The following is a 22,924-nucleotide window of genomic DNA, read 5'->3' as shown; positions in this document are numbered from 1 at the left end:
CTTTTGGCCCAATCCTCCAATTTGTCTAGGTCACTCTGGACCCTATCCCTACCCTCCAGTGTATCTACCTCTCCCCCCATCTTAGTGTCATCTGCGAACTTGCTGAGGGTGCAATTCATCCCATCATCTAGATCATTAATAAAGATGTTGAACAAAACTGGCCCCAGGATTGACCCTTGGGGCACTCCACTTGATACCGGCTGCCAACTAGACATTGAGCCATTGATCACTACCCATTGAGCCTGACAATCTAGCCAGCTTTCTATCCACCTTATAGTCCATTCATCCAATCCATACTACTTTAACTTGCTGGCAAGAATACTGTGGGAGACCGTATCAAAAGCTTTGCTAAAAGCAAGATATATCATATCCACCACTTGCCCCATTTCCACAGAGCCAGGTATCTCATCATAGAAGGCAATCAGGTTGGTCAGGCATGACTTGCCCTTGGTGAATCCATGTTGACTGTTCCTGATCACGTTCCTCTCCTCCAAGTGCTTCAAAATGGATTCTTTGAGGACCTGCTCCATGATTTTCCCAGGGACTGAAGTGAGGCTGACCAGTCTGTAGTTCCCTGGGTTCTCTTTCTTCCCTTTTTAAAATATGGGCACTACATTTGCCTTTTTCCAATCATCCAGGACCTCCCCCAATCGCCATGAATCTTCAAAGATAATGGCCAATGGCTCTGCAATTATGTCCAAGTGCATCTCCCTCTCCTTTTCCTGCTGGGACTTTCTGCTGTGTGCTCTGTCCTTCTCCACACTGTCAATCATACTGACCCTCTAGGCCCTCTATTCACAGTCTGAACCAAGATTGGCTTGCAGGATCTCAATGAACATGTCCTCCGCAGTCCTCTTCTTTCTCTTCCTCATCAGGGTCAAGCTTTCTGCGGGAGTTGAGGGGGTACCCCTCCAGGCCACCACAGCAGAATCTTCTGTTAAAAACAGACAAATATATTACTGGATTTACAGTCACAACAGAAAGGGAAAGATAATTTTTAAAACTCCCTTCCCTTTAGAACCATAAACACTTTTCATAAGAAATGCTTATTAACACTTCAACTTTGGAACGCCTTTGCATAGTTCTGCTCTCCAGCCCCTATCATGGTGAGTATGGACCACAAGGTGTGAGGGGAGGGGAAAGATTTTTTTGTTGCATGAAGCAATAAAATTTTGGTCCCTATTCCATGGGTATGAATGTTGAGCAATGGCACTGAATATTTGGCACTATTTTCCACAGTGGTGAAGGTTTTAGGTGAGCTCTTGTTCCCGAGGGTCACAAGGGCACAGATAACACAGATGCTACTGGTGTCCTGAAGCTGCCCTGGCCATATGCCACTAGCTTGTTTACTGCAATGGTGCCAGTGAACTCACTGCAGAGTGGCATGGAAAGTATCTTACCACGAAAAAAGAAATAAAGTAGCCATCCCTAGAAACCTTAAGTAGAGAATTGCAAAGTACCTCCACAAAAGTTTAATTGAGATCTCTCAGGAGGATAAAAGGAATACCCCTAGGTTCCTAAACAAATCTCTCTGCATAGCCCCACTCCTTCACCCCCACACCTAAGTCACAGGAGAATGAAAAGCAGATGCCAACTCTACCTCTGTTTATTATATTTAACTCATATGAGAAGAGTTAAATTAACTCATATATTTAACTCAACTCAGAAACAATGAAATGTTGATATCTGTGCTTGTTAACTTGGTGATGGGCTGGGCCCCATCTTTACATTTAAGCACTGTAGGGAAAGATGCATGAAAACACTTACCGGAACTCCCTTCCCCTTTATCCATGATCGCCTGGTGGCACTGGCTAGACTGTAACGGAGTCTCAAACAGGATCCGACTCACAGCATGGCTGGAGCTACCTGCCACATCTCCCCACTCCTCCTCTTCTCTGTTCAGAGTGAGGGTCTCTGCCTCAGACTCCTCTGAGGTATCCACAGTGGCCAGTGAGGTCTCTGCCAAGTTTAGCATGCAGTTGGTTGTGTGGCTCAGTACCAGATCTATTGTTGGCTTCTCTGGACTTGTAAAATGCCTGACAAAGTTCCTTCACTTTCATGTGGCACTGCTGCTGGTTCCTGTCACATTCCTTTGCCTGCAACTCCCATTCAATCTGCTCACAGAGGTGCACATTTCTATGGCTAATCTATAGGTGTGCTTGCGCAGCTTCTGCTCCCTACAGGACAAGAAGATCCAATACCTCCTGTCTACTCCAGGCATGGTCAGTTGTACACAACAAATGCAAGCTCCCAGGTGTCCTCACCAAGGTGGGCAATCAGGAAAGATGCATTTCAAAAACATATGGGGGTTTTTAAGGTGGGAAAGCTGGTTTCCCATCTCTGTGATCCCTGGGAAGTGGAATTTAAAGTTGTGACCAGAGTGGTCACTCTCACAGGAATGGGGTACTGTGGGACAGCTGCTGGAGGATTGTTAGACCATCCAGTGTCTATACTCACAAGCAAGCCGACCATGGCTGGTTCTACTGCATTGCTACAATGGGGCTCTTATATTGTCCAGACACAAATTTGAGTGTAGTCATGCACAAATAGGTCAATTCAAGGTGACTTACATCAATTATGTTGTATAGACAAGGCCTAAATCTATCATGAGCCTACCTTTACACCTTGTCTTGGACCTTATAAATTCTTGCAGTGGCCTTGAATCGTGCTGAACTACTAAATCACACTAACAAAAACAATCCAATAAATACAAACAGCAAATCTAAAATTAAGAAAATGTAACAGTTTCATAGATTTTAAGGCCAGAAGAGACCATTCTGATAATCTATTCTGACCTTTTGCATGATACAGGCCACAGTATTTCACCCCAGTAACTCCTGCATCAAGCCCTAATTTTGGCTTACTTAAGGCCTGTCTTGTAAGGTAGCATCCAATCTTGAATTAAAGAATTCAAATGATTGAGAATCTATCATCTCCCTTGGTAAATTGTTCCAATTGTTAATTACTCTTACAGTTAGAAATTTCCACCTTATTTTCAATCTGAATTTATTTTCAATTTCCATCCATTCAATCTTGTTATGCTTTTGTTTGCTAGATTAAAGAGCTAACTACTATTGAAAAGCTCCCTGTGTTGGTATTTATAGACTGAAAAGTATAAAATGGCAAAAGCAAAAATCTGAACAGTTACTCTATCCTTATTTGCTTTACTGTACAAAGTTTTTAGAAGGGTCCCAATGTGGACATGCATTTTTAATAATATATTTAAACAGAGTAACAGAGCATACAAACAGGACAAAATGTGTATGGGATATAGCTTAATTTGCAACAGTAGAATAGGCTACCCTGAAAGTTCACCTTTTCATCACGCTCTTCTTCACTCATAGCAGGATCCTATTATCAAAATTAGAAAAAGTGAACCACATTTTAAGATAATATACTACTCTTCCATTGAAGATCATATCAATTTTTTCCACTTTACTGCAAGCCACACTTGACAAAGCCACTTTATACAAACCCAGGGGTATTATCAGATCTACTGTTTTTTAAGTGTGGATACCTGCCTGCCAACAAAGAAGAGTTTATCCACGTCTCTGGGACTTTTCTGAATTCCATCTCATTTAATCCTGGAACAACAACCATAAGGTTGAATGTTATAGTGTCATTTCTTATTTTAGTCAGGGCAAACACATTCCACAAAAATAAGTTCCCTTCAGAGAGGATTTTATGATCAATGAAAGCTTGTTAAGGAAAAGGGAAATTCTGCAGGGTTCTACTGTGGCTTTCTGCTGGAGAAAGGGAAAGTCTGCAGAAATCTCTGTTTTTGAAGAAAAACAAATTCCACCTTTTGTAAATGTCACTAATTTGAGGAACACTGGAAACTCTAGAAGAGAGTTTTAAAGATGCAGTCCCAGTATACAAATCTGAAAGTTATCTTTTGGCACATATCCATTAAACTGGCAACTGTTTTTTGTTTTGTTTTGTTTTTAAACTCGCATCATGAAAACAAAACCAGATCCCTTCACTCTCATTGGCCATTTAACCCCTACTGTTTCCATGCATGACAAAACACAATTATAGTAATCTTAGCTGCTATTTGTACCTACTATACTTAAAACATTTTCAGACAAATGTGATTTTTCAAGCTGACAGTATCCCATTAACTTCACAAATACTTGTCTTAAGTACATTGACTGGGACCATTTAAGAGTATAGGTGTACTTTGAAAGGATTGGCTGTTAATAGCTTCTTCTTTTTGGTTATGTGTAGAAACATACAAAGCAAATACACTGTACATAAATCAAATTAAGTACAAGAAATAAAGCACATTGACAGGTTACAGAAGATGACATTAAAAGTGATTTTACACTCTACTGGCTAGCTCAGGAAGCCCTTCATAATAATCTAAAGAAACTAGGTCAGATTTATTGTTATTGTGACACTTCTCAAATCAATGAAATTACAAATAAGATTAATCTTGCTAACTCTAAAATGTTTTTCTGAATGCTCCCCTGATGAGCCCCAAATTATCCTTCCAAGTTTCTCTGTGAAGAAATGCACCTCTGTATTCATACCTAACACACTATCATAATAATATTTGTACAAGGTATGCCTTGTGAAGTATCATTTGAAAACTCATAACTAAGGCTGCGAGTCTATCACGTAGGTCACAGATACCATGACTTTCCATGACTTCTGCAGCGGCTGGTGCTGGCTCAGGGGCTGCCCAAGCTGGGCAGTCCCAGGGCCAGCAGCAGCAGTTTGGGTGTGTGAGAGGGAGCTCAGGGCTAGGGGCATGGGGTTGGGAAGTGCAAGGGGTGTTTACCTCAGGGTGAGGGGCTCCCCAGCTCCCACTGGCATGACCCCCCTGCAGATCCTACGCAGCAGAGGAGTGGGGGGGGGTCTCCACGCCATGCACTGGCCATGGCCACAGGCCCCGCCCCCACATCTCCCATTGGCTGCAGTTCCTGGCCAATGGGAGCTACGGCAGCCGGAATTTGCAGTGGGAATAGTGGAACCCCTGCCCTTGCGCCTGCCTCCGTTGCCTAGGAGCTGCAGGGATGCAGAGCCGGGTAGGAAGCACCTGCCAGCCCCACCAACCCCCCCAGTGTAAAGTTATGAACTTAATCTGAAATCATGACTGAAGTGTGTTTCCCACATAAGTATGGGGCATGGCTAAACCAGTTTCTCAAAGACTACGGGCAAGTTGACATATCGTCCAGGTGCCAACAAAGCTGATGGGCCATCACCTATCAAGTGGCCATTCGTTGGTAAGAAAGGGAGGCAGGGACAAAGATCTTGCATCTCAGAATAGAAACAGCATAAGGTCTCCTTCCTCCATCAGACCCTCTCTCTTGCTTTTCAAAGACGGACTGAAACTCTTAAAAGGAGGAACGAACAGATGAAAACCTCTCTACCTCTCTCCTTGCACATCTCATTCTCTGCAGGTGAGAAGACAAAGGAAATAGCCATTGGATTGTGGGAAAGGGATCCTGACCTGAAAGTCTGGTCAGTAATGCTGTTGGAAGCATGTGGTGAGAAACTTTACAATGAATCGAACATAGTTTGTTAAGCTAGGCACTAGAAATGTTTATCTTTATTTTCTTGTAGCCATTTCTGACTTTTATGCCTCATTGCTTGTACTCACTTAAAATCTCTCTCTTTGTAGTTAATAAACTGTTTTCTTGTTTTATCTAATTTACTGTGTTTAAGTTAAAGTGTCTGGGTAACTCCATTTAAGGTGGCGACTTGTTGTGTATTATTCCCTTAAAGAAATCACGGATATAATATATTTGAACTATCCAGGAGAGGGCTGGGCAGTACAAGACATATATTTCTGGAGGAAAATCCCGAACTGGGAATATGTTGGGGTCACGCTGCAGTATAACCAAGGCTGGTGAGAGCCAGGGTGTGACTGATAGGCTACAGTTACACAAACACATCTCAGAGTGACCTGCATGCTAGAAGGCTGTCCATGAGTAGCCCAGGTGGGAGCTACTTAAGCAAGATATTGTAAGGCACCTAATTTTGCAGGGCAGGGGTGACAGAGCCCCCCACTGATCTGGATTGCTCCTAGGTATGTCACAGTCTCCCATTTACACCATATTTGAGTGCATCATGTGCAGTTCTAGATAGCTCAAAATGTCCCATCTTTTCCAGAACTGCCAAGTGTCATTTTGCATGTGATATTCATACCATCAGCTCTCCATCACAGCCCTCCGAGGTTCTCAAACCTCCAGCTGGACTGAAGGCAAGAAGCTGGCATTTCCCCCTGAAGTAATTCCCACTAGGGCAGCATTTCTCAAACTGGGGTCCATACGGGTACTCCAGGGGGTCTGCGGACCCCACTGATAAACTCCTCCCCCTACTTCCCAGAACCTCCTGCATACCAGGGGACAGCTGTTCAGTGGCGTGCAGGAGGCGCTGGGAGGGAGTGGGAGGAGCGGGGATGGGGCGCACCTGGGGATGTGGCAGAATCATGTTCGGGACCACCGGCCCCGCTGATCAACTCCTTCATCTCCCTCCCAGCGATCCTGCATGTCGTGGAACAGCTATTCCCCGGTGTGCAGGAGGCACAGGGAGGGAGAGGGAGGAGCAGGGATGGGGCGTGCTCAGGGGAGGGGGCAAAATCATGTCCGGAGCCACCAGCCCCACTGATCAACTCACCCCCTTCCTTCCCAGTGCCTCCTACACATTGGGGAACAGCTGTTCAGCAGCATGCAGGAGGTGCTGGGAAGGAGTGGTAGGAGCAGGGACAGGAAGAGGTGGGGTGGGGTGGAGTCTTGGGGAAAGGGGTGGAGTGGAGGCAGGGCCTGGGGCTGAGCGAGGGACTTGGGGGTCCCTGAAATTTTTTAAATCAAAATGGGAGTTCTCGGGTTGCTAAAGTTTGAGAATTGCTCCACTAGGGGATACTTTAGTGTCAACTCTGCAGGCAGGTTTTCTGCCTCTCTTTTCACTACTCCTTCTGCTGGACCCTGGATAGCCAAACTCAGGAGCAGGTGCCGGCGCTGGGTGACCAATTGGGACACAAGATGAAGGAGCCAGTACTGGCCCCAAGCTGTACCAGTATCTCTCTGTCAGTCAGTCAGTCAGTCACACACACACACTCTGCATTAGGCTGCCAACCCTCAACATGTAGCTGGCTGAGTCTCCCCACTCAACCACTAATCATGAACCTAGATACTTCATGCTCCCTTATCATAAACACATGTGATTCTGGGCATGGGAGGGGATTTGTTTCCCCAGACACACACTGGCTCCCATTGCTGATGGGAGTGGCTAAGAGAGATTGGCTTGTGCCTTTCCATTCTGCTCACTCCAGCTTTCATTCCCTTTAGGAAGGAAGGTGGGAAAATCAATGACTTTCTCTCATGAGTAAAAAAGTGTCACATAATGAGCCATACAAAAACTTGGTTGCATTGTCCTTCCCATTTTCCCTTTCCTTCCCTCTTTGCTGCAGAATAAAGCAAGCGGAAACAACAACATATTTTTTAAAAAAATCAACAAAAAGGTATAAAGATGGACAAGCCTATCAGCTCCTATTACCTACTCATCTTCACACCACCAGTAAGTGATCAGGTCACATTTATCTCATGAAAATATGTTCCATAACCTCAGGACATATTTCCTTTGTACACATCTCTTGGTTACAAATACAATGACAATGAGCTAGAAAGACATCAGATAAAAAGAATGAAATCAGAAAGACAGATAGGCCTATATTATCCTGATCCATCTAAAAAAAGAAAAGGAGTACTTGTGGCACCTTAGAGACTAACAAATTTATTAGAGCATAAGCTTTCGTGAGCTACAGCTCACTTCATCGGATGCATTTGGTGGAAAAAACAGAGGAGAGATTTATATACACACACACAGAGAACATGAAACAATGGGTTTATCATACACACTGTAAGGAGAGTGATCACTTAAGATAAGCCATCACCAGCAGCAGGGGGGGGGAAAGGAGGAAAACCTTTCATGGTGACAAGCAAGGTAGGCTAATTCCAGCAGTTAACAAGAATATCAGAGGAACGGTGGGGGGTGGGGTGGGAGGGAGAAATACCATGGGGAAATAGTTTTACTTTGTGTAATGACTCATCCATTCCCAGTCTCTATTCAAGCCTAAGTTAATTGTATCCAGTTTGCAAATTAATTCCAATTCAGCAGTCTCTCGTTGGAGTCTGTTTTTGAAGCTTTTTTGTTGAAGTATAGCCACTCTTAGGTCTGTGATCGAATGACCAGAGAGATTGAAGTGTTCTCCAACTGGTTTTTGAATGTTATAATTCTTGACGTCTGATTTGCGTCCATTCATTCTTTTACGTAGAGACTGTCCAGTTTGGCCAATGTACATGGCAGAGGGGCATTGCTGGCACATGATGGCATATATCACATTGGTAGATGCGCAGGTGAACGAGCCTCTGATAGTGTGGCTGATGTGATTAGGCCCTATGATGGTATCCCCTGAATAGATATGTGGACAGAGTTGGCAACGGGCTTTGTTGCAAGGATAGGTTCCTGGGTTAGTGGTTCTGTTGTGTGGTGTGTGGTTGCTGGTGAGTATTTGCTTCAGATTGGGGGGCTGTCTGTAAGCAAGGACTGGTCTGTCTCCCAAGATCTGTGAGAGTGATGGGTCGTCCTTCAGGATAGGTTGTAGATCCTTGATGATGCGTTGGAGAGGTTTTAGTTGGGGGCTGAAGGTGATGGCTAGTGGCGTTCTGTTGTTTTCTTTGTTGGGCCTGTCCTGTAGTAGGTGACTCCTGGGTACTCTTCTGGCTCTGTCAATCTGTTTCTTCACTTCAGCAGGTGGGTACTGTAGTTGTAGGAATGCATGATAGAGATCTTGTAGGTGTTTGTCTCTGTCTGAGGGGTTGGAACAAATGCGGTTATATCGTAGCGCTTGGCTGTAGACAATGGATCGAGTGGTATGATCTGGATGAAAGCTAGAGGCATGTAGGTAGGAATAGCAGTCTGTAGGTTTCCGATATAGGGTGGTGTTTATGTGACCATCGCTTATTAGCGCCGTAATGTCCAGGAAGTGGATCTCTTGTGTGGACTGATCCAGGCTGAGGTTGATGGTGGGATGGAAATTGTTGAAATCATGGTGGAATTCCTCAAGAGCTTCTTTTCCATGGGTCGTCACAGATATAAATAGAAGGGTAACCACCTTTCTGTATACAGTACTATAAAACCCCTCCTGGCCAGAAGCAACGTCCTGTTACCTGTAAAGGGTTAAGAAGCTCAGCTAACCTGGTTGGCACCTGACCCAAAGGACCAATAAGGGGACAAGATACTTTCAAATCTTGGGGGTGGGGAAGCTTTTGTTTTGTGCTCTTTGTTTACGTGGTTGTTCTCTCTTGGGATAGAGAGGCCAGACAGAAATCCATCTTCTCCAACCCATCCTAATCCAAGTCTCCAATATTGCAACCAGTATAGGTAAGCCAGGCAAGGCAGATTAGTTTATCTTTTGTTTTATGTGAATTTTCCCTGTGTTAAGAGGGAGGTTTATTCCTGTTTTCTGTAACTTTAAGGTTTTGCCCAGAGGGGGATCCTCTGTGTTTTGAATCTAATACCCTGTCAAGTATTTTCCATCCTGATTTTTACAGAGATGATTTTTACTTTTTTTTTTAAATAAAATCCTTCTTTTAAGAACCTGACTGATTTTTCCATTATTCCAAGATTTAGGGGTTTGGGTCTTTGATGATTTTGTAACAAATTGGTTAGGATATTATTCTCAAGACTCCCCAGAAAAGGGGGTGTGTAGAGCTTGCGGGAAGACGTCTCCAAGTGGTCTCTTTCCCTGTTCTTTGTTTAAAACGCTTGGTGGTGGCAGCATACTGTTCAAGGACAAGGCAAAGTTTGTACCTTGTAGAAGTTTTTAACCTAAGCTGGTAAGAATAAGCTTAGGGGGTCTTTCATGTGGGTACCCACATCTGTACCCTAGAGTTCAGAGTGGGGAAGGAACCCTGACAATCTGTATTCTAAAACTTTAGGTCATAAAAATCTCTTTTCCATTCCAGTTCAATGAGCACAGTTACTTTGCCACTTGAATACTGAATACTTCCAGTGTGCATGGCAAATATCGTACTACTTTCAAGCGTGAAGCTCAGCTAGTATGTTCAGGAATGTATTGATGCTACAGACCAGCATCTATCTCAACTGCAGTATGCACAAAATAGAAAATAAGATAAACAAGTTCTTAATCATTTGCAAGCATCATAAATGCTTCTAGTTAAATCTAATACACTCAACTTCCACTTCATAATAAAGTGAAAGGATTCCAGTTTATATTCTGAGAGAATGATGGAGGGCTAGATCTAAAAATGGACATGACCACTTTGCACCAGTGGCCTTTGGCACGCAGCAAATACAAAACATCAGTCAAATGACATACCATCGAAAGCTAGCAACACTGTAATCATGTGCTTCAACAACAGTTTCACTGAAATTCAGAAGCCCAAACAAAGTAAGATGTTCTGTGCTGCTTATTTTTCACACATATTTTAATACTAATCTAGAGGTAGAGAACTGTGCATAAATTAACCAACAGCTTGCTTTAGCATTCTGTAAACTAACAAACCAGCTATCCAGAAATTTGTTAAGCTTACATTCTTCTCACTTGACAGAATGGGAAGAGACGCTGGATAATATAAGACAGACATATATATATATATATATATATATATATATATATATATATATATATATATATATATATACACATATATATATAAAAAAATTACTATTTTACAAAAACCAAACCCACGATACTTTTGCATTGAGTCTCAAGTATCCTGGTCAGACAAACTCATCAAGCCAAAATATAAAAAGAATGGATATATGTTACTATTGTGACTCTTGTAGATGAGCTATTGATATACACCACAATTATATATAAACCACCAAAATGTCTAGAGATTTTTGGATGGGAATTCCAGTACTTGTATTCCATGAGCATAAAGAAATATTGCCTCACTTCCTGTGAATTGAATTAAGTATCTCAAGCTATTTAGTAGGCTATGTATAAGGAAATTCTATTTTTGATACTGTTTGTCCAAAGAGATTTTTGAGGATGAATTCCAGGACATTTTGAGGGTTCCCTGTAAAGTGTTAAAGTGTTTTGCCTAGAGATGTGTCCTCTTGTATTTACTTTTTGGATTCTGAAGATTCATAGGAGGCAGGCCAGCCTTAGGTTCAATGGGGATGTTCAATTACACTATCACGTTCATACCATTTATTTTTATCCAAAATGCTTGTATTACTTGCATTTTCAAAACACACATATTAATGAACCTCTTGAGACTTGGCATCAGTCAAAAAAGTTTTCCTCACCTTTATAAGCAATACGTTTTGGGGTGCAATATATGTTTGAAGTAATTTATAAACAATCATTCTGAATTTTATGTGACTAAAACTGGAAGTCATATTACCATAATGTTCTTTCCATTTTTCTTCCTTAGTCTGCCTCAGTATCTCAAGTCCATGTCCCCATAATTTGGGGTACTTTTCTATCTCATTTAAGAAGTGTTCTGTACTGTGTATACAATATGCTATTTGCATATAGGCAAGTGGATAAAGGATTGAAGTCTTGAGTCATTTGTTCTGTTTTTCCATTGTTTAGTATGAAACAATATGACGGTTCAGATTAAAACTTTGTTTATTAAAGTGAACATTTCAGGCTTATTGCTCTTAAGAGATCTATTCTTTTAATAAATAATTCCAGTTTTTTATATTTTCTAGAGATTAGGTAGGACTTTCTTGTGCAACATTATTTATAAATGTACACCGGACCCTCGCTAGAACGCTGGATTTGGGATCCATGCACCGAGACCGCATTAAAGGCGCGGACCGCGTTAAAATGAATTCCAATTGAAGTAATTAAATTTGGGATCCATGGCCAGGACCGCGTTTTATGCAAATTCACGATATATAGACGCGTGTTCTAGCGAGGGTCCAGTGTATATGTGAAATCTAGTGAACCAGGTTCTGGAGCCCAGAACCAGTTTCTAAATTTAGATGCATTACTTGATATTAAAACAAACTATACTACAAACAGATTTTTCTCTAGTAAACCTTTCAAATACTCATTTAAGGCCCTGGCTCAGCAAAGAATTTAGGCACTTGTATAGTCCCATTGACATCAATAGAAAAAACAGTTACATACATCTCGTAACTGCTGTTCTTTGAGATGTGTCACTCCAAGTAGGTGCGTGCGTGCGCCACGTTGCTTATGTCCACTCCAAGTAGATGCGCGCACAGGCCAAGTGCATCAGAAGGTTTTTCCCCTAGCAGTACCTGTCAGTTCGGCTGTGGAGCCCCCTGAAATCGCACCTTCACTGCAGTTTATATAAGTCCCAGCCAACCCGCCGCCTCTTCAGTTCCTTCTTGCCGGACACTTCAACAAAGGGGCAGCGGGTGGGTCTTGGAATGGACATGAGCAACACATCTCAAAGAACAACAGTTACGACACGTAGGTAACTGTTTTTTCTTCGAGTGCTTGCTCATATCGATTCCAAGTAGAGTGATTCCCAAGCCTCACCTAAGAAACAGGGTCAGCGTTCATGGAATGGCTGACTGTAGTGCCGCTTTGCCAACTGTTGCATCGTCTCTGGCCTGCTGTGTAATGGTGTAGTGCAACGTAAAGGCGTGGATTGACAACCACGTCACTGCCCTGCAGATGTCTTGAATAGGAACTTGTGCCAGGAACGCCGCTGAGGATGCCTACGCCCATGTGGAGTGTGCTGTCAGTGCAGGGGCAGATTTCTTTGCCACGTCATAGCACACCCAGGTACAGGACATGATCCAAGAGATCCTTTGGGACAATACTGGAAGCCCCTCCATCTGCTCTACAAATGCAATGAAGAGTTGCACTGATTTTCGAAATGGCTTCATTCTTTCAATGTAGAAGGCTAATGCTTGCCTGACATCCAGGAAGTGGAACATGAATTCCCTGCTGTGAGCTTTCGGCTTAGGAAAGAATACAGGAAGAAAAACATCCTGATTCATGTGGAATTGCAAAACTACCTTTGGGAGAAAGGCCAGGTGCAGTCACAACTGCACCTTGTCCTTATAGAAGACCGCGTATGGTGGCTCTGATGTTAAGGCCTTAAGCTCAGACACCCTCCTGGCTGAAGTTATAGACATTAAGAATGCTACTTTCCAGGAAATGTAGAGGAGGGAGCATGTTGCTAAGGGCTTGAAAGGAGACTCTATCAGTCTAGAGAGCACCTGGTTGAAATTTCATGGGGAACTGGATGTCTTACTTGAGAGTACAGCCTATCTAATCTTTTGAGGAAGTGGCCCATTATGGGGTTCGCGAAAACTGAGTGACAGGCCGAACCAGGGTGGAAATCTGAGATAATGGCCATGTGCACCTTTACTGACGATACCGACAGACCTTGCTGTTTCAGATGCAGCAAATTGTCCAGGATAAAGGGAAGTGATGACTGTAAGGGTGGAGTGTCTTTTGTAATGCCCAAATGGAGAATCTTTTCTACTTGGCCAGATAAGTGGCTCTGGTGGATGGCTTTCTGCTGCCAAGGAGGACCTCTCTAACAGGGTTAGAGCATGTGAGCTCCCAGGGGTTTAGTCACAGAGTTTCCATGCCATGAGATGCAGAGACTGCAAACTGGGATGCTGGAGGCAGCCGTGGTCTTGCATTATCAAGTCCGGGACCAGGGGAAGGATTACTGACATGTCTAGTGTCAGGTCTAGAAGCGTGGTGAACCAGCGTGCTGGCGTGGCCATGCTCGCGCTATTCAAATGATTGATGCTCCCTCCCTTCTGACCTTCAGCAGGACCCTGTGCACAAGCGGGAAAGGTGGGAAAGCGTATAGTAGATGGTCCTTCCAAGGGAGGAGAAAAGCATCTGCAAGTGAGCCTGAGTTGCGATTCAGGAAAGAGCAAAACTGGTGACACTTCCTGTTGTACTTTGTTGCAAACAGATCTATTTGGGGAAACTCCCACCACTGGAAGATGTTGATCACAACATCTGGGCGGAGGGACCACTTGTGATTGTGAAATGACCTGCTGAGATGATTGGCCAGTTTGTTCTGGGAACCTGGAAGGTACGATTCCTCTAGATCAGAGTTGGGCAAACTATAGCCCACGGGCCACATCCGGCCCACAGGACCATCCAACCCGGCCCTTGAGCTCCCAGCCGGGGAGGCTAGCCCCTGGCCCTTCCCCTGCTGTGCCCCACCCCCAGAGCTCACTGCGCCACCTCAGCTCACTGCGCCACCAGCACAATGCTCTGGGCAGTGTGGCTGCGAACTCCTGCCGGGCAGTGTGGGTGGCTCCGGCCGGTAATGGGGCGGGGAGGTTGGATAAGGGGCAGGAGGTCCCAGGGGACAGTCAGGGGACAGGGAGCAGTTGGATGGGGCGGAGGTTCTGGGGGGGCGGTCAGAGAATGGAGAAAGGGGGGGTTGGGTAGGCGTGGGAATCCCGGGGGGGGCCTGTCAGGGAGCAGGGCTGTGGATAGGGGTTGGGGCAGTCAGGAGACAGGGAGCAGGAGGGGTTGGATGGGGGTGGGGTCCCAGGAGGGGGCCCCAGGAGTGGGCAGTCAGGGGACAAGGAGCAGGATCTGGGGTTCTGAGGGGGGCAGTCAGGGGGCGGGAAGTGGGAGGGGGAGGGGGTCAGGCTGTTTGGGGAGGCAGAGCCTTTCCTACCGGGCCCTCCATACAGTTTGACAACCCTAATGTGGCCCTCAGGCCAAAAAGTTTGCCCACCCCTGCTCTAGATGTATCGAATGGGCGATGAAGAAGTCCCACAGTTTGAGGGCTTCCCAGCACAGGGGAGAGGAATGAACACCACCCTTTCTATTTATAAAAAACATCGTTGTCGTGTTGTCAGTTAATATCGATACACATCTGCCCTCCAGATGGTCCTGAAACGTCTGGCAAGCAAGGCAGACCACTCTTAGCTCCCTGACGTTGATATACAGTGAAAGTTCTGCCTGGGACCAGAGGCCCCGAGTCTTCCTAAGTGCTCCCCGCAACTTCTGTGCGACGTATCCTTTACTAGAGACAGTGAGTGTTGGGGCCCAGAGAAGGGCAGTCCTGCATACACTGCTTGCAGGTCGAGCCATCACTTAAGGGATTTGATAACTGGGGGAGTGCGTGTGATCAACTTGTCTAGGCAGTCTCAGTTCAGCCTGTACACCAAGGCTAGCCAAGCCTGAAGGGGATGGAACTGCAGCCTAATGTGCTGTACTACATGCATACAAGCAGCAATATGGCCAAACAGCTTCAGGCAATTCTGTGCCATAGTGGCGGGATATCACCCGAGTTCCTCTATGATGGTGCCCATGGAGAGAAAGCAAGTTTCCGGAAGGAATGCCCTGGCTTGACCAGAGTCTAAGAGAACTCCAGTGAACTCTATTCTCTAAATTGGGGTTAGGGTTGACTTGGCCATTCAGTATCAGGCTGAGCTTGTGGAATGTCGTCCAAATTAGAATCACAGGGACCTCCACCTGGACCCTGGAGCGGCCTTTGATTAGCCAGTTGTCAAGGTACAGGAATATCTGCACCTGCCATTTCCGCAGGAAGGCTTCCACGACAGACATGCATTCGGTGAACATTCAAGGGGCAGCCAAGCGGCCAAAGGGGAGAACCGTAAACTCATAGAGAGTGTTGTTGACCACAAAGGGAGGAACCGTCTGTTGGACAGGACTATGGACACATGAAAGTACATGCCCTTCAAGTCGAGCGCAGCTTACCAGTCCTCCAGTTCCAGGAAGGGGATAATGGAAGCCAGAGAGACGATGCAGAACTTTATCCTTTGGCCTTCGGGATTAGAAAATACCAGGAATAGAACCCCCTGCCTCTGAATTCTAGAGGGACCTCCTCTACCACCCCAAGTTGTAGAAGCGTTTGCACCTCCTGCATGAGAAGTTGCTTGTGAGAAGGGTCCCTGAAGAGGGACGGGGCAGGAGGGTGGGAGGAAACAGAATTGGAGAGAATATTCCAATTCTACTGTGCTCAAGACCCATTGGTCCAAGGTAATTTGTGCCCAGGCAAGGTAGAAATGGGATAGACTATTCACGAAGGGAGGGGAAGGATCTGGGATCTGAACTGGTACGTCCACCCCCAGGCACGCCTTCAGAAGTTTGTCTTGGAGGCTGAGGGCTGCTTTGCTGAGCCCTGACCCTGGTTAGAGGAGGACTGAGAGGGTCTCCGTCTGTTACTCCTGCCCCGCTTTCTACTATAGTCCTGTCTAGGAGGAGCTGGGTAGAAGCGAGGGGCGGGCTGTGCTTTAAAATGCTTACTTTGGGGGGCTGGCGTACAAAGCCTCAGGGACCTTTGAATCCCTTAGGCTGTGAAGCTTAGTGTCTGTTTATTCCGAGATGAGCCTTATGCAGTCAAAAGGCAAGTTCTGAATGGTCTGCTGGACCTCATGTGGCAGTCCCGACACCTGAAGCCATGAGCTCCTTCTCATGGCTATGGCTGTCACCACGGTACAGGTTACCAAGACCGCCGAATCTAGGGAGGCCTGTAGGGAGGTTAGTAAACTCCAAGTGGGAGTCCACCAGAAGTAGTTCCTTAAATTGGACATGTTCCAAGAATTAAAACTATAGCAGCTGAGGACTGCCTGCTGGTTGGCAATGTGAAGCTGGAGCCTCCCCAGTAGAATATACCTTCTTACCGAAGAGGTCCAGCTTCTTCACCTCCTTGGACTTAGGAGTCAGTCCCAGTTGTCCCTGTCTTTCCTTTTGATTGGCAGCCTCCACCACCAGAGTGCCCAGCTGAGGATGAGTGAACAGGTACTCATACCCTTCTGAAGGCACAAAATACTTCTTCTCCACCCCTTTAGGCCGTGGGGGGAAAGAGAGACAGAAAGTTTGCCACATTGCTTTACTAGTGTTTATGGGATGGTCTTAATGAGGGGCAAAGCCATCCTCAGAGTCTTTCAGGCAGCAGAATGTTGACTATGGGGTTGGTTTCATCTGACACCACCTCAGAGTGCATGCCCAAATTTGGAGGCACCCTTCTGATCAACTCCTGGTAGGATCCGTTGTCCATGGCCAGCAGCGTGGTGGATGTGCTCGCCACCGCTTCATCATGGGTGGATGAGGAAGATGCACGCGGGGGGAACCAGGTCTTCCTGACCCTCTGGCTCATGGGATCCCCCGGCACCGAAATGCCCTGCATGGTGTTGGTCTCCGGGCCCAGGCCCATCTCAGTACCAGCCCTGGTGCCAGGTCCTGCTGCAGTCTCAGTGCTGGCCTGCATGGCCCATCTCTTGTTTCTCACGGATGGTTCCTGGGCTACAGATGATGAAGGGGCCCATGCCTCTGAAACCACCAACAGGGATCTGGACCCTGTCCCTTGGGCTTGGTGGCAGGCCCACGGAGCCCGTGGGGGGCATGACATCATAGGCAATGGCTACTCTTCCTCTTGGTCTGGAGTGGTGCTGAGAGCATTGCCAGCTTCATCTAGAGGTGTACAATTCCGCCTCCGAATCCAACGAGGATTCGGACCCTGGCAACCAAAGTGGTGCAGAGCGAGACGGTGCCAGGGAGCAGTGCCGAGGTGAGGGCAAGTGGTGCCGCATCATCGTCGGCTTGCCCCTAGAGGGCAGGGTGCCTCTTTGCAGTGCCAGTGCCTGTGCAGCGGACTGCACCATCATTGCAAGGAGGTTCCTATCTATCTCAAGTGTCCGGCATGGAGGGCACAGTCTAAGTCCTCTTCCTGACACTCCCCACACTGGGGAGTCCACTACAACCAGACTCGATGGACCTCCATGTGAGGCCAGAGTCGACAGTGCCAGCTGAGTCGGAGCTGCCAGCAGGGGTGTTCTGGCACAGGATGCACCCCACTGGTGCCTCCTCACTTCCACTGCTTTAGTGGAGAGCGACCTCTGTTGGTCTTCCTTCTTTTGTGCGGCGCTGGTGAATGGGAACAGTGCCGGGCACTCACACCAGGGGAGGTCTTTGGCACCAGGGAATGGCAGTACTGCGAGTCCCTGGAGCCAGTGTCCTTTCTCGGTGCTGCAGCCTCTCTTACTAAGGCCAGTGCACTCCGCACTGAAGTACTGGGCTTGGAGTCGGATGCCACCTGTACCAGCTGGGGATGAACGACTGACTCTATTAGGAGTAATTTCAGCCTAAAGTCCCTCTCCTTTTTAGTCCTGGGGCGGAAGCCTCTACAGATTTTGCACTTCTCAGTCTGATGGGCTTCCCCCAAACACTTTAAGCAGGAGTTTTGTGGGTCTCCCTTTGGCATAGGCTTCAGACCCACATGGTTTGAACCGAGGCATGCCCAAGTCCCCAGGAGGGGAAACTGGTGGGGGGAAACCCCCAACTGAAACTTATCTAAACTAACTAACTAAGAACTACTTGAACTAATTAATACTAAATTTTCAACTATTTACAGGTACAAACAAGAAAGAAGTACACTAGGGAAGGGGTGGCCAAACATTTTGGCCCGAGCGCCACATCGGGGTTGTAAAACTCTGTGGAAGGCCAGGTAGGGAAGTCTGTACCTCCCCAAACAGACTGCCCCCCCTCCACCCTCTCCCACTTCCCATCCCCTGACTGCCCCCCTCAGAACCCCTGACTGCCCCCTCCTGGGGCCCCCCCCCCCCTCACCGCCCCCGGGACCCCACCCCATCCAAAGCCCCCTGCTCCCTGTCCCCTGACTGCCCCAACCCCTAGCCACACCCCCACCCCCTGACAGGCCCCCCGGGACTCCCACGCCTATCCAATCACCCCCTGCTCTCCGCCCCCTTACCAAGCCGCTCAGAGCAGCAGGAGCTCACAGCCCCACCGCCCAGCTGGAGCCAGCCACGCCACCGCACTGCCGAGCAGGAGCAGCAGGCCAGACCATGGGCAGTACAGTGAGCTGAGGCTGCAGGGGAGGGGGGGGACAGTGTGGGAGGAGCCAGTGACTAGCCTCCCTGGCCGGGAGCTCAAGGGCCAGGCAGGACAGTCCCAAGGGCCAGATGTGGCCTGCGGGCCGTAGTTTGCCCACCTCTGCACTAGGGGATTGCTTCCCATAGCAAGAGAAGAGCTGCTCCAACGACCGTCACTGGTGGTAAAAAGGAACTGAAAAGGCAGTGGGTCAGCAGGGACCTATATACACCGCCATGAAGGTGCACTCCAGGGGGCTCCACAGCTGACCTGACAGGTACCACTAGGAGAAAAAACCTTCCAACAATTGTGCACATAGCACGCGCACACCTACTTGGAATCGACATGAGCAAGCACTTGAAGAACTACTCATATTTAAGAATGTGCATAACTGCTTTGCTGGATCGGAATTATAAAACAGTTTCTTTGCAGCTCTCCATTACTTATGGTACTTTATACCTATGATACTACTACTTTCACTTCATTATTGTAGTGTATGAAACATGCCCATTGTATTATTGAAAAATTCTAAGAATAAAACATTAAAAATACAGATTTTGCACTCTTCTAGCTGTCTTCAAGGCTCTGCGTATCTTCTTATTCCTGTTCCATTTCTTTTTATTCCCCTTCTCACCCACTTCAATATTCCTCACTCACCACTCCCTTTGAAACCTTCTCTCATGTATGTTCATTTTTTCCCATGCCAAGTTCTGCGTTTGGAATAGTTTCTCACTTCTTGTGCAATAAGGCCCTGATCCAGTAAAGCACTTCTGAACAAATGTAATTTTAAGCATGTGAGTAGTCTCACTGAAATTATTTGGACTATTCGTGTGATTAAAGTTACACATGTGCTTATGTGTTTTGCTGGATTGAGGCCAAACTGCCACCTTCTGTTCTTTCAAAGCACTCCTTAAAGCTTACACCTTCCACAAATCCCCTGAGAATTAATCTACCAATGAAATATATATTTAAAAAACAAAAAACCTTTAAGAGCTGTCCTCCAGAGCATTCTGTATGGTACTATCAGTGTTGAGGCAATGACTGTGTCTTCCTTTGTGTATTAATTCAGCAGCAAACAGACAACGTTCAACAACAACAAAATCAGAATCCTGCAATTAGTAGTCCAAGTCTATTTTCTAGGGGCACATGACACAGCAGACAGGACAAAAATATTCTGCAATAAATAGCTGTAACATTGTTTTGCAAACAGCCACTTTCTGTCCATTTTACTTACTTTTTTCTTATTTGAAAACTTTAGTCTGTGCATACTGAAAACCTGTGAGACAGAAAAATGAGTGGAGATTCTTGCTGCTAGGAGCTAGACAGCAAAAACATTTTCTGGCATTTGTCTAATTTCTTGTCTGTCATGCAAAAAGTAATCTATCAATTTGGATTAAAAAAAATGGTAATGTATTTATATGTCTATCCATACTATGGATCCCCTATAGTAAAATAATACTATAATGCTCTAACTTCTGGGCTAAAATTTGTAAGGGCACCTCCTTCTTCTCCTCTCTGTTTCTCAAGGAAGTACTGATCTGGCTTTGGCACCTAACTCCAGGACAGGGTTCCTGACTGTGAATTCTGAGTGGAGACAGACTTAACTTCCTCTGCATGGCAGGGTTTAGGCCAAACCTCTCTGCTAGTTATTTCCTACTGGCTTGCTTAGGCGGCTCCCCAGTCAGCCGGCTGGCTTTTGTGGATCCCATTCTTAGGTGCCTAATTCTCTGTTCCATTGTATCGAGAGCCTGGACACCTAACTCAGGTTTCTACTAGCTGGATAGGTGCCTAAAAGATAGGGACTGCAACACTTAATATTGCAGTGCCTGAATCCCCCTAGTAAATTCCACCCTTGGAATGAAATGGCCTGTTAAAGTACTTGTATAATTGCATAAGCGTGCTTGGTGTATTAATCTATATGGAGCAGAGGCTGCTATTGCTCTTGCAATGTGACCTTGTCAGCGGATTGGATAACACCATATGTCTTGAAGTTTTTGTTTTGTCCAAACTATGAATTTAAAAACAAACTATAAACAGCAAGAGAGAGTTTGGCAGCTGCACAGATTAATATTGGAGCAGTCTCTAGTTTTTTCTGTTTTCCTAAAGAAATTGTATTGTTTAAAAAAAAAAATAAGGTAAAGTTTTAAACTTCACTGCTCTGAATAATAATAAAGAGAAGCTATTGCATTTCTCTCTGTACCAGTACCTGCTTTTGACTTTAAAAAGTTTGAATGTTAAGCTAATGAGGTGATCTAATTATTGAACATGCAAGAATCACCAGACAATCAAACTAGTTCTGAATGCTCAGCCACTTGAGCTCTAACTTGCTGACTATCCAAAAAGAAAAGGAGTACTTGTGGCACCTTAGAGACTAACAAATTTATTTGAGCATAAGCTTTCGGTTTTTTTTCGTATTTTCGTTATATTTCGAAACAAAACAAAATAAAAAAACACCATTTTTTTTTCCACCAAATGCATCCGATGAAGTGAGCTGTAGCTCACGAAAGCTTATGCTCAAATAAATTTGTTAGTCTCTAAGGTGCAACAAGTACTCCTTTTCTTTTTGCGAATACAGACTAACACGGCTGCTACTCTGAAACCTGACTATCCAAAGTGCTTCAGAATTCTAAATATCATTGCTTCTGTGTATCTTATTGATTAGAGCACATCTATATTCTTTATGGCTGTTTCCACTTTAGTATCACACAATCCATTGAAAAACCATCCCTTTGAAAAGACAAACTATAAGATACTGGGAAAAGTATTCCTGTGCTGGATGTCAGCTGGAGGCTCTCAACCAAAGATGCAGACTTAAGCAAAAGTTTAAAAAAACAAAACAAAACAAAAAACAAAACAAACACACACACACACACACACCCAGGACAGAGTCTCTAACAACAAAGAGACAGGATCCAGAAAGAAGCTAAAATTGGAGATTAAGAACTTCTGATTTCTAAAACAATTGAACCTTTCTGCTAATTTTCTCTTATCCTATTCAAATCGTAAGGGCAGCTCCATCATACGCTTCCACATACTGGAAGTGAATGATTTTCCTGCCCAGTATGCCAAGAACTAGAAGCCTCTGCTCACCATTGATGAAGATCAATATACACAAAAGGCCAGATTCACCCTTACCTTGATTAGTCCCATTGAGTTCAATGGTACTACTTACAAAATAAGGAAAAGATGGCAGAACATGGACCCTAGTGACTGGGAATGCAGTTGTGACTCTTAGCCACCTACTATACACTAGCTTGTTGGTATACCAAGGAAACCATCTTACCTTGCAGTTTCTTCAACACAGCCACTTCCATTTTCAAGACTTGCTTTGGTTGCTGAGCTGACTCGACCTTTAGTGCAACATTTTCCCGCGTGAGCAAGTCCAGAGCATCATAAATTTCTCCAAACCCCCCACCTCCTATCTTCCTCAACTGCATTAAAAAGAAGCATATAGGAGGACAAAAAAGACAAAGGAAACAAAATATATTAATATTTTTATGCATTGTTCTCATAGTAGGAAATTACCAGTAATATCATATCATATGTTACCACCACGTTTAAATAAGATGATGTCACCCTTACTGTGGGCAAGAGAATCATGTTTAAAAATGTGTTCGCTCATTGTGGTACCATAAAAGGACCCTAAGGTTAACGACTATCAGCTAAACCACTTTGTCCCCCATCTTCACTAGGTTTTACATAGTGTTTACCATCATGTTAGTTAAAATGTTTTAGTAACATAATAAAATTTCCTATTGTAAAGATGGCCAAAGAAAGGACTCCACAGTATACCCAACATATTCATTCCTCATATAATAAATAGAATAAAATAAAATCATATCAACATACAGGTGAAATTTTAAAAATATGCCCCTCTTTTTCTTCTTCAGGAATATATACTTTGGAGTATAACACACACTTATAAGTTCCTTGGATCTCTGAACAGAACCAGCATAGCATTCTCTATTGTGTCAATGATCTTTGCATAAATAGTTAAAAATAAAACCATCACAATTTAGAAAAGATCATCTTTAAATTTGGATTTTTACTACAGCTCACAGTTTTTTTCCTCCCCTAATTTCCACTCATATTAACATAAGGCATATTACAAAAATTTCAACA

At 45.1% G+C, this 22,924-nt stretch overlaps 1 protein-coding gene across 11 annotated transcripts in view; it reads right to left on the bottom strand.

The window, feature by feature from the left end:
* TTBK2 (tau tubulin kinase 2) overlaps positions 1–22,924 on the bottom strand; it is a 217,042-nt gene that overhangs the window by 124,622 nt on the left and 69,496 nt on the right. For 4 of the 11 annotated variants that reach the window (XM_038405265.2, XM_038405267.2, XM_043517544.1 and 1 more), the window contains 2 exons: positions 22,086–22,233; positions 3,522–3,584 (listed from right to left, as the gene is read on the bottom strand). In XM_038405265.2, coding sequence (XP_038261193.1) covers positions 3,522–3,584; positions 22,086–22,233 — 211 coding nt within the window. Of the gene's footprint in view, positions 1–3,521; positions 3,585–7,595; positions 7,600–12,948; positions 12,952–20,032; positions 20,079–22,085; positions 22,234–22,924 lie in introns of those variants that run through there. The other 7 variants (XM_043517540.1, XM_043517545.1, XM_043517539.1 and 4 more) reach the window with 4 other exon arrangements.

The sequence above is a fragment of the Dermochelys coriacea genome, chromosome 6 (genome assembly GCF_009764565.3).
Source record: "Dermochelys coriacea isolate rDerCor1 chromosome 6, rDerCor1.pri.v4, whole genome shotgun sequence".
NCBI classification, from domain to species: Eukaryota; Metazoa; Chordata; order Testudines; family Dermochelyidae; genus Dermochelys; species Dermochelys coriacea.
This window is presented reverse-complemented; position numbering and strand designations above follow the sequence as displayed.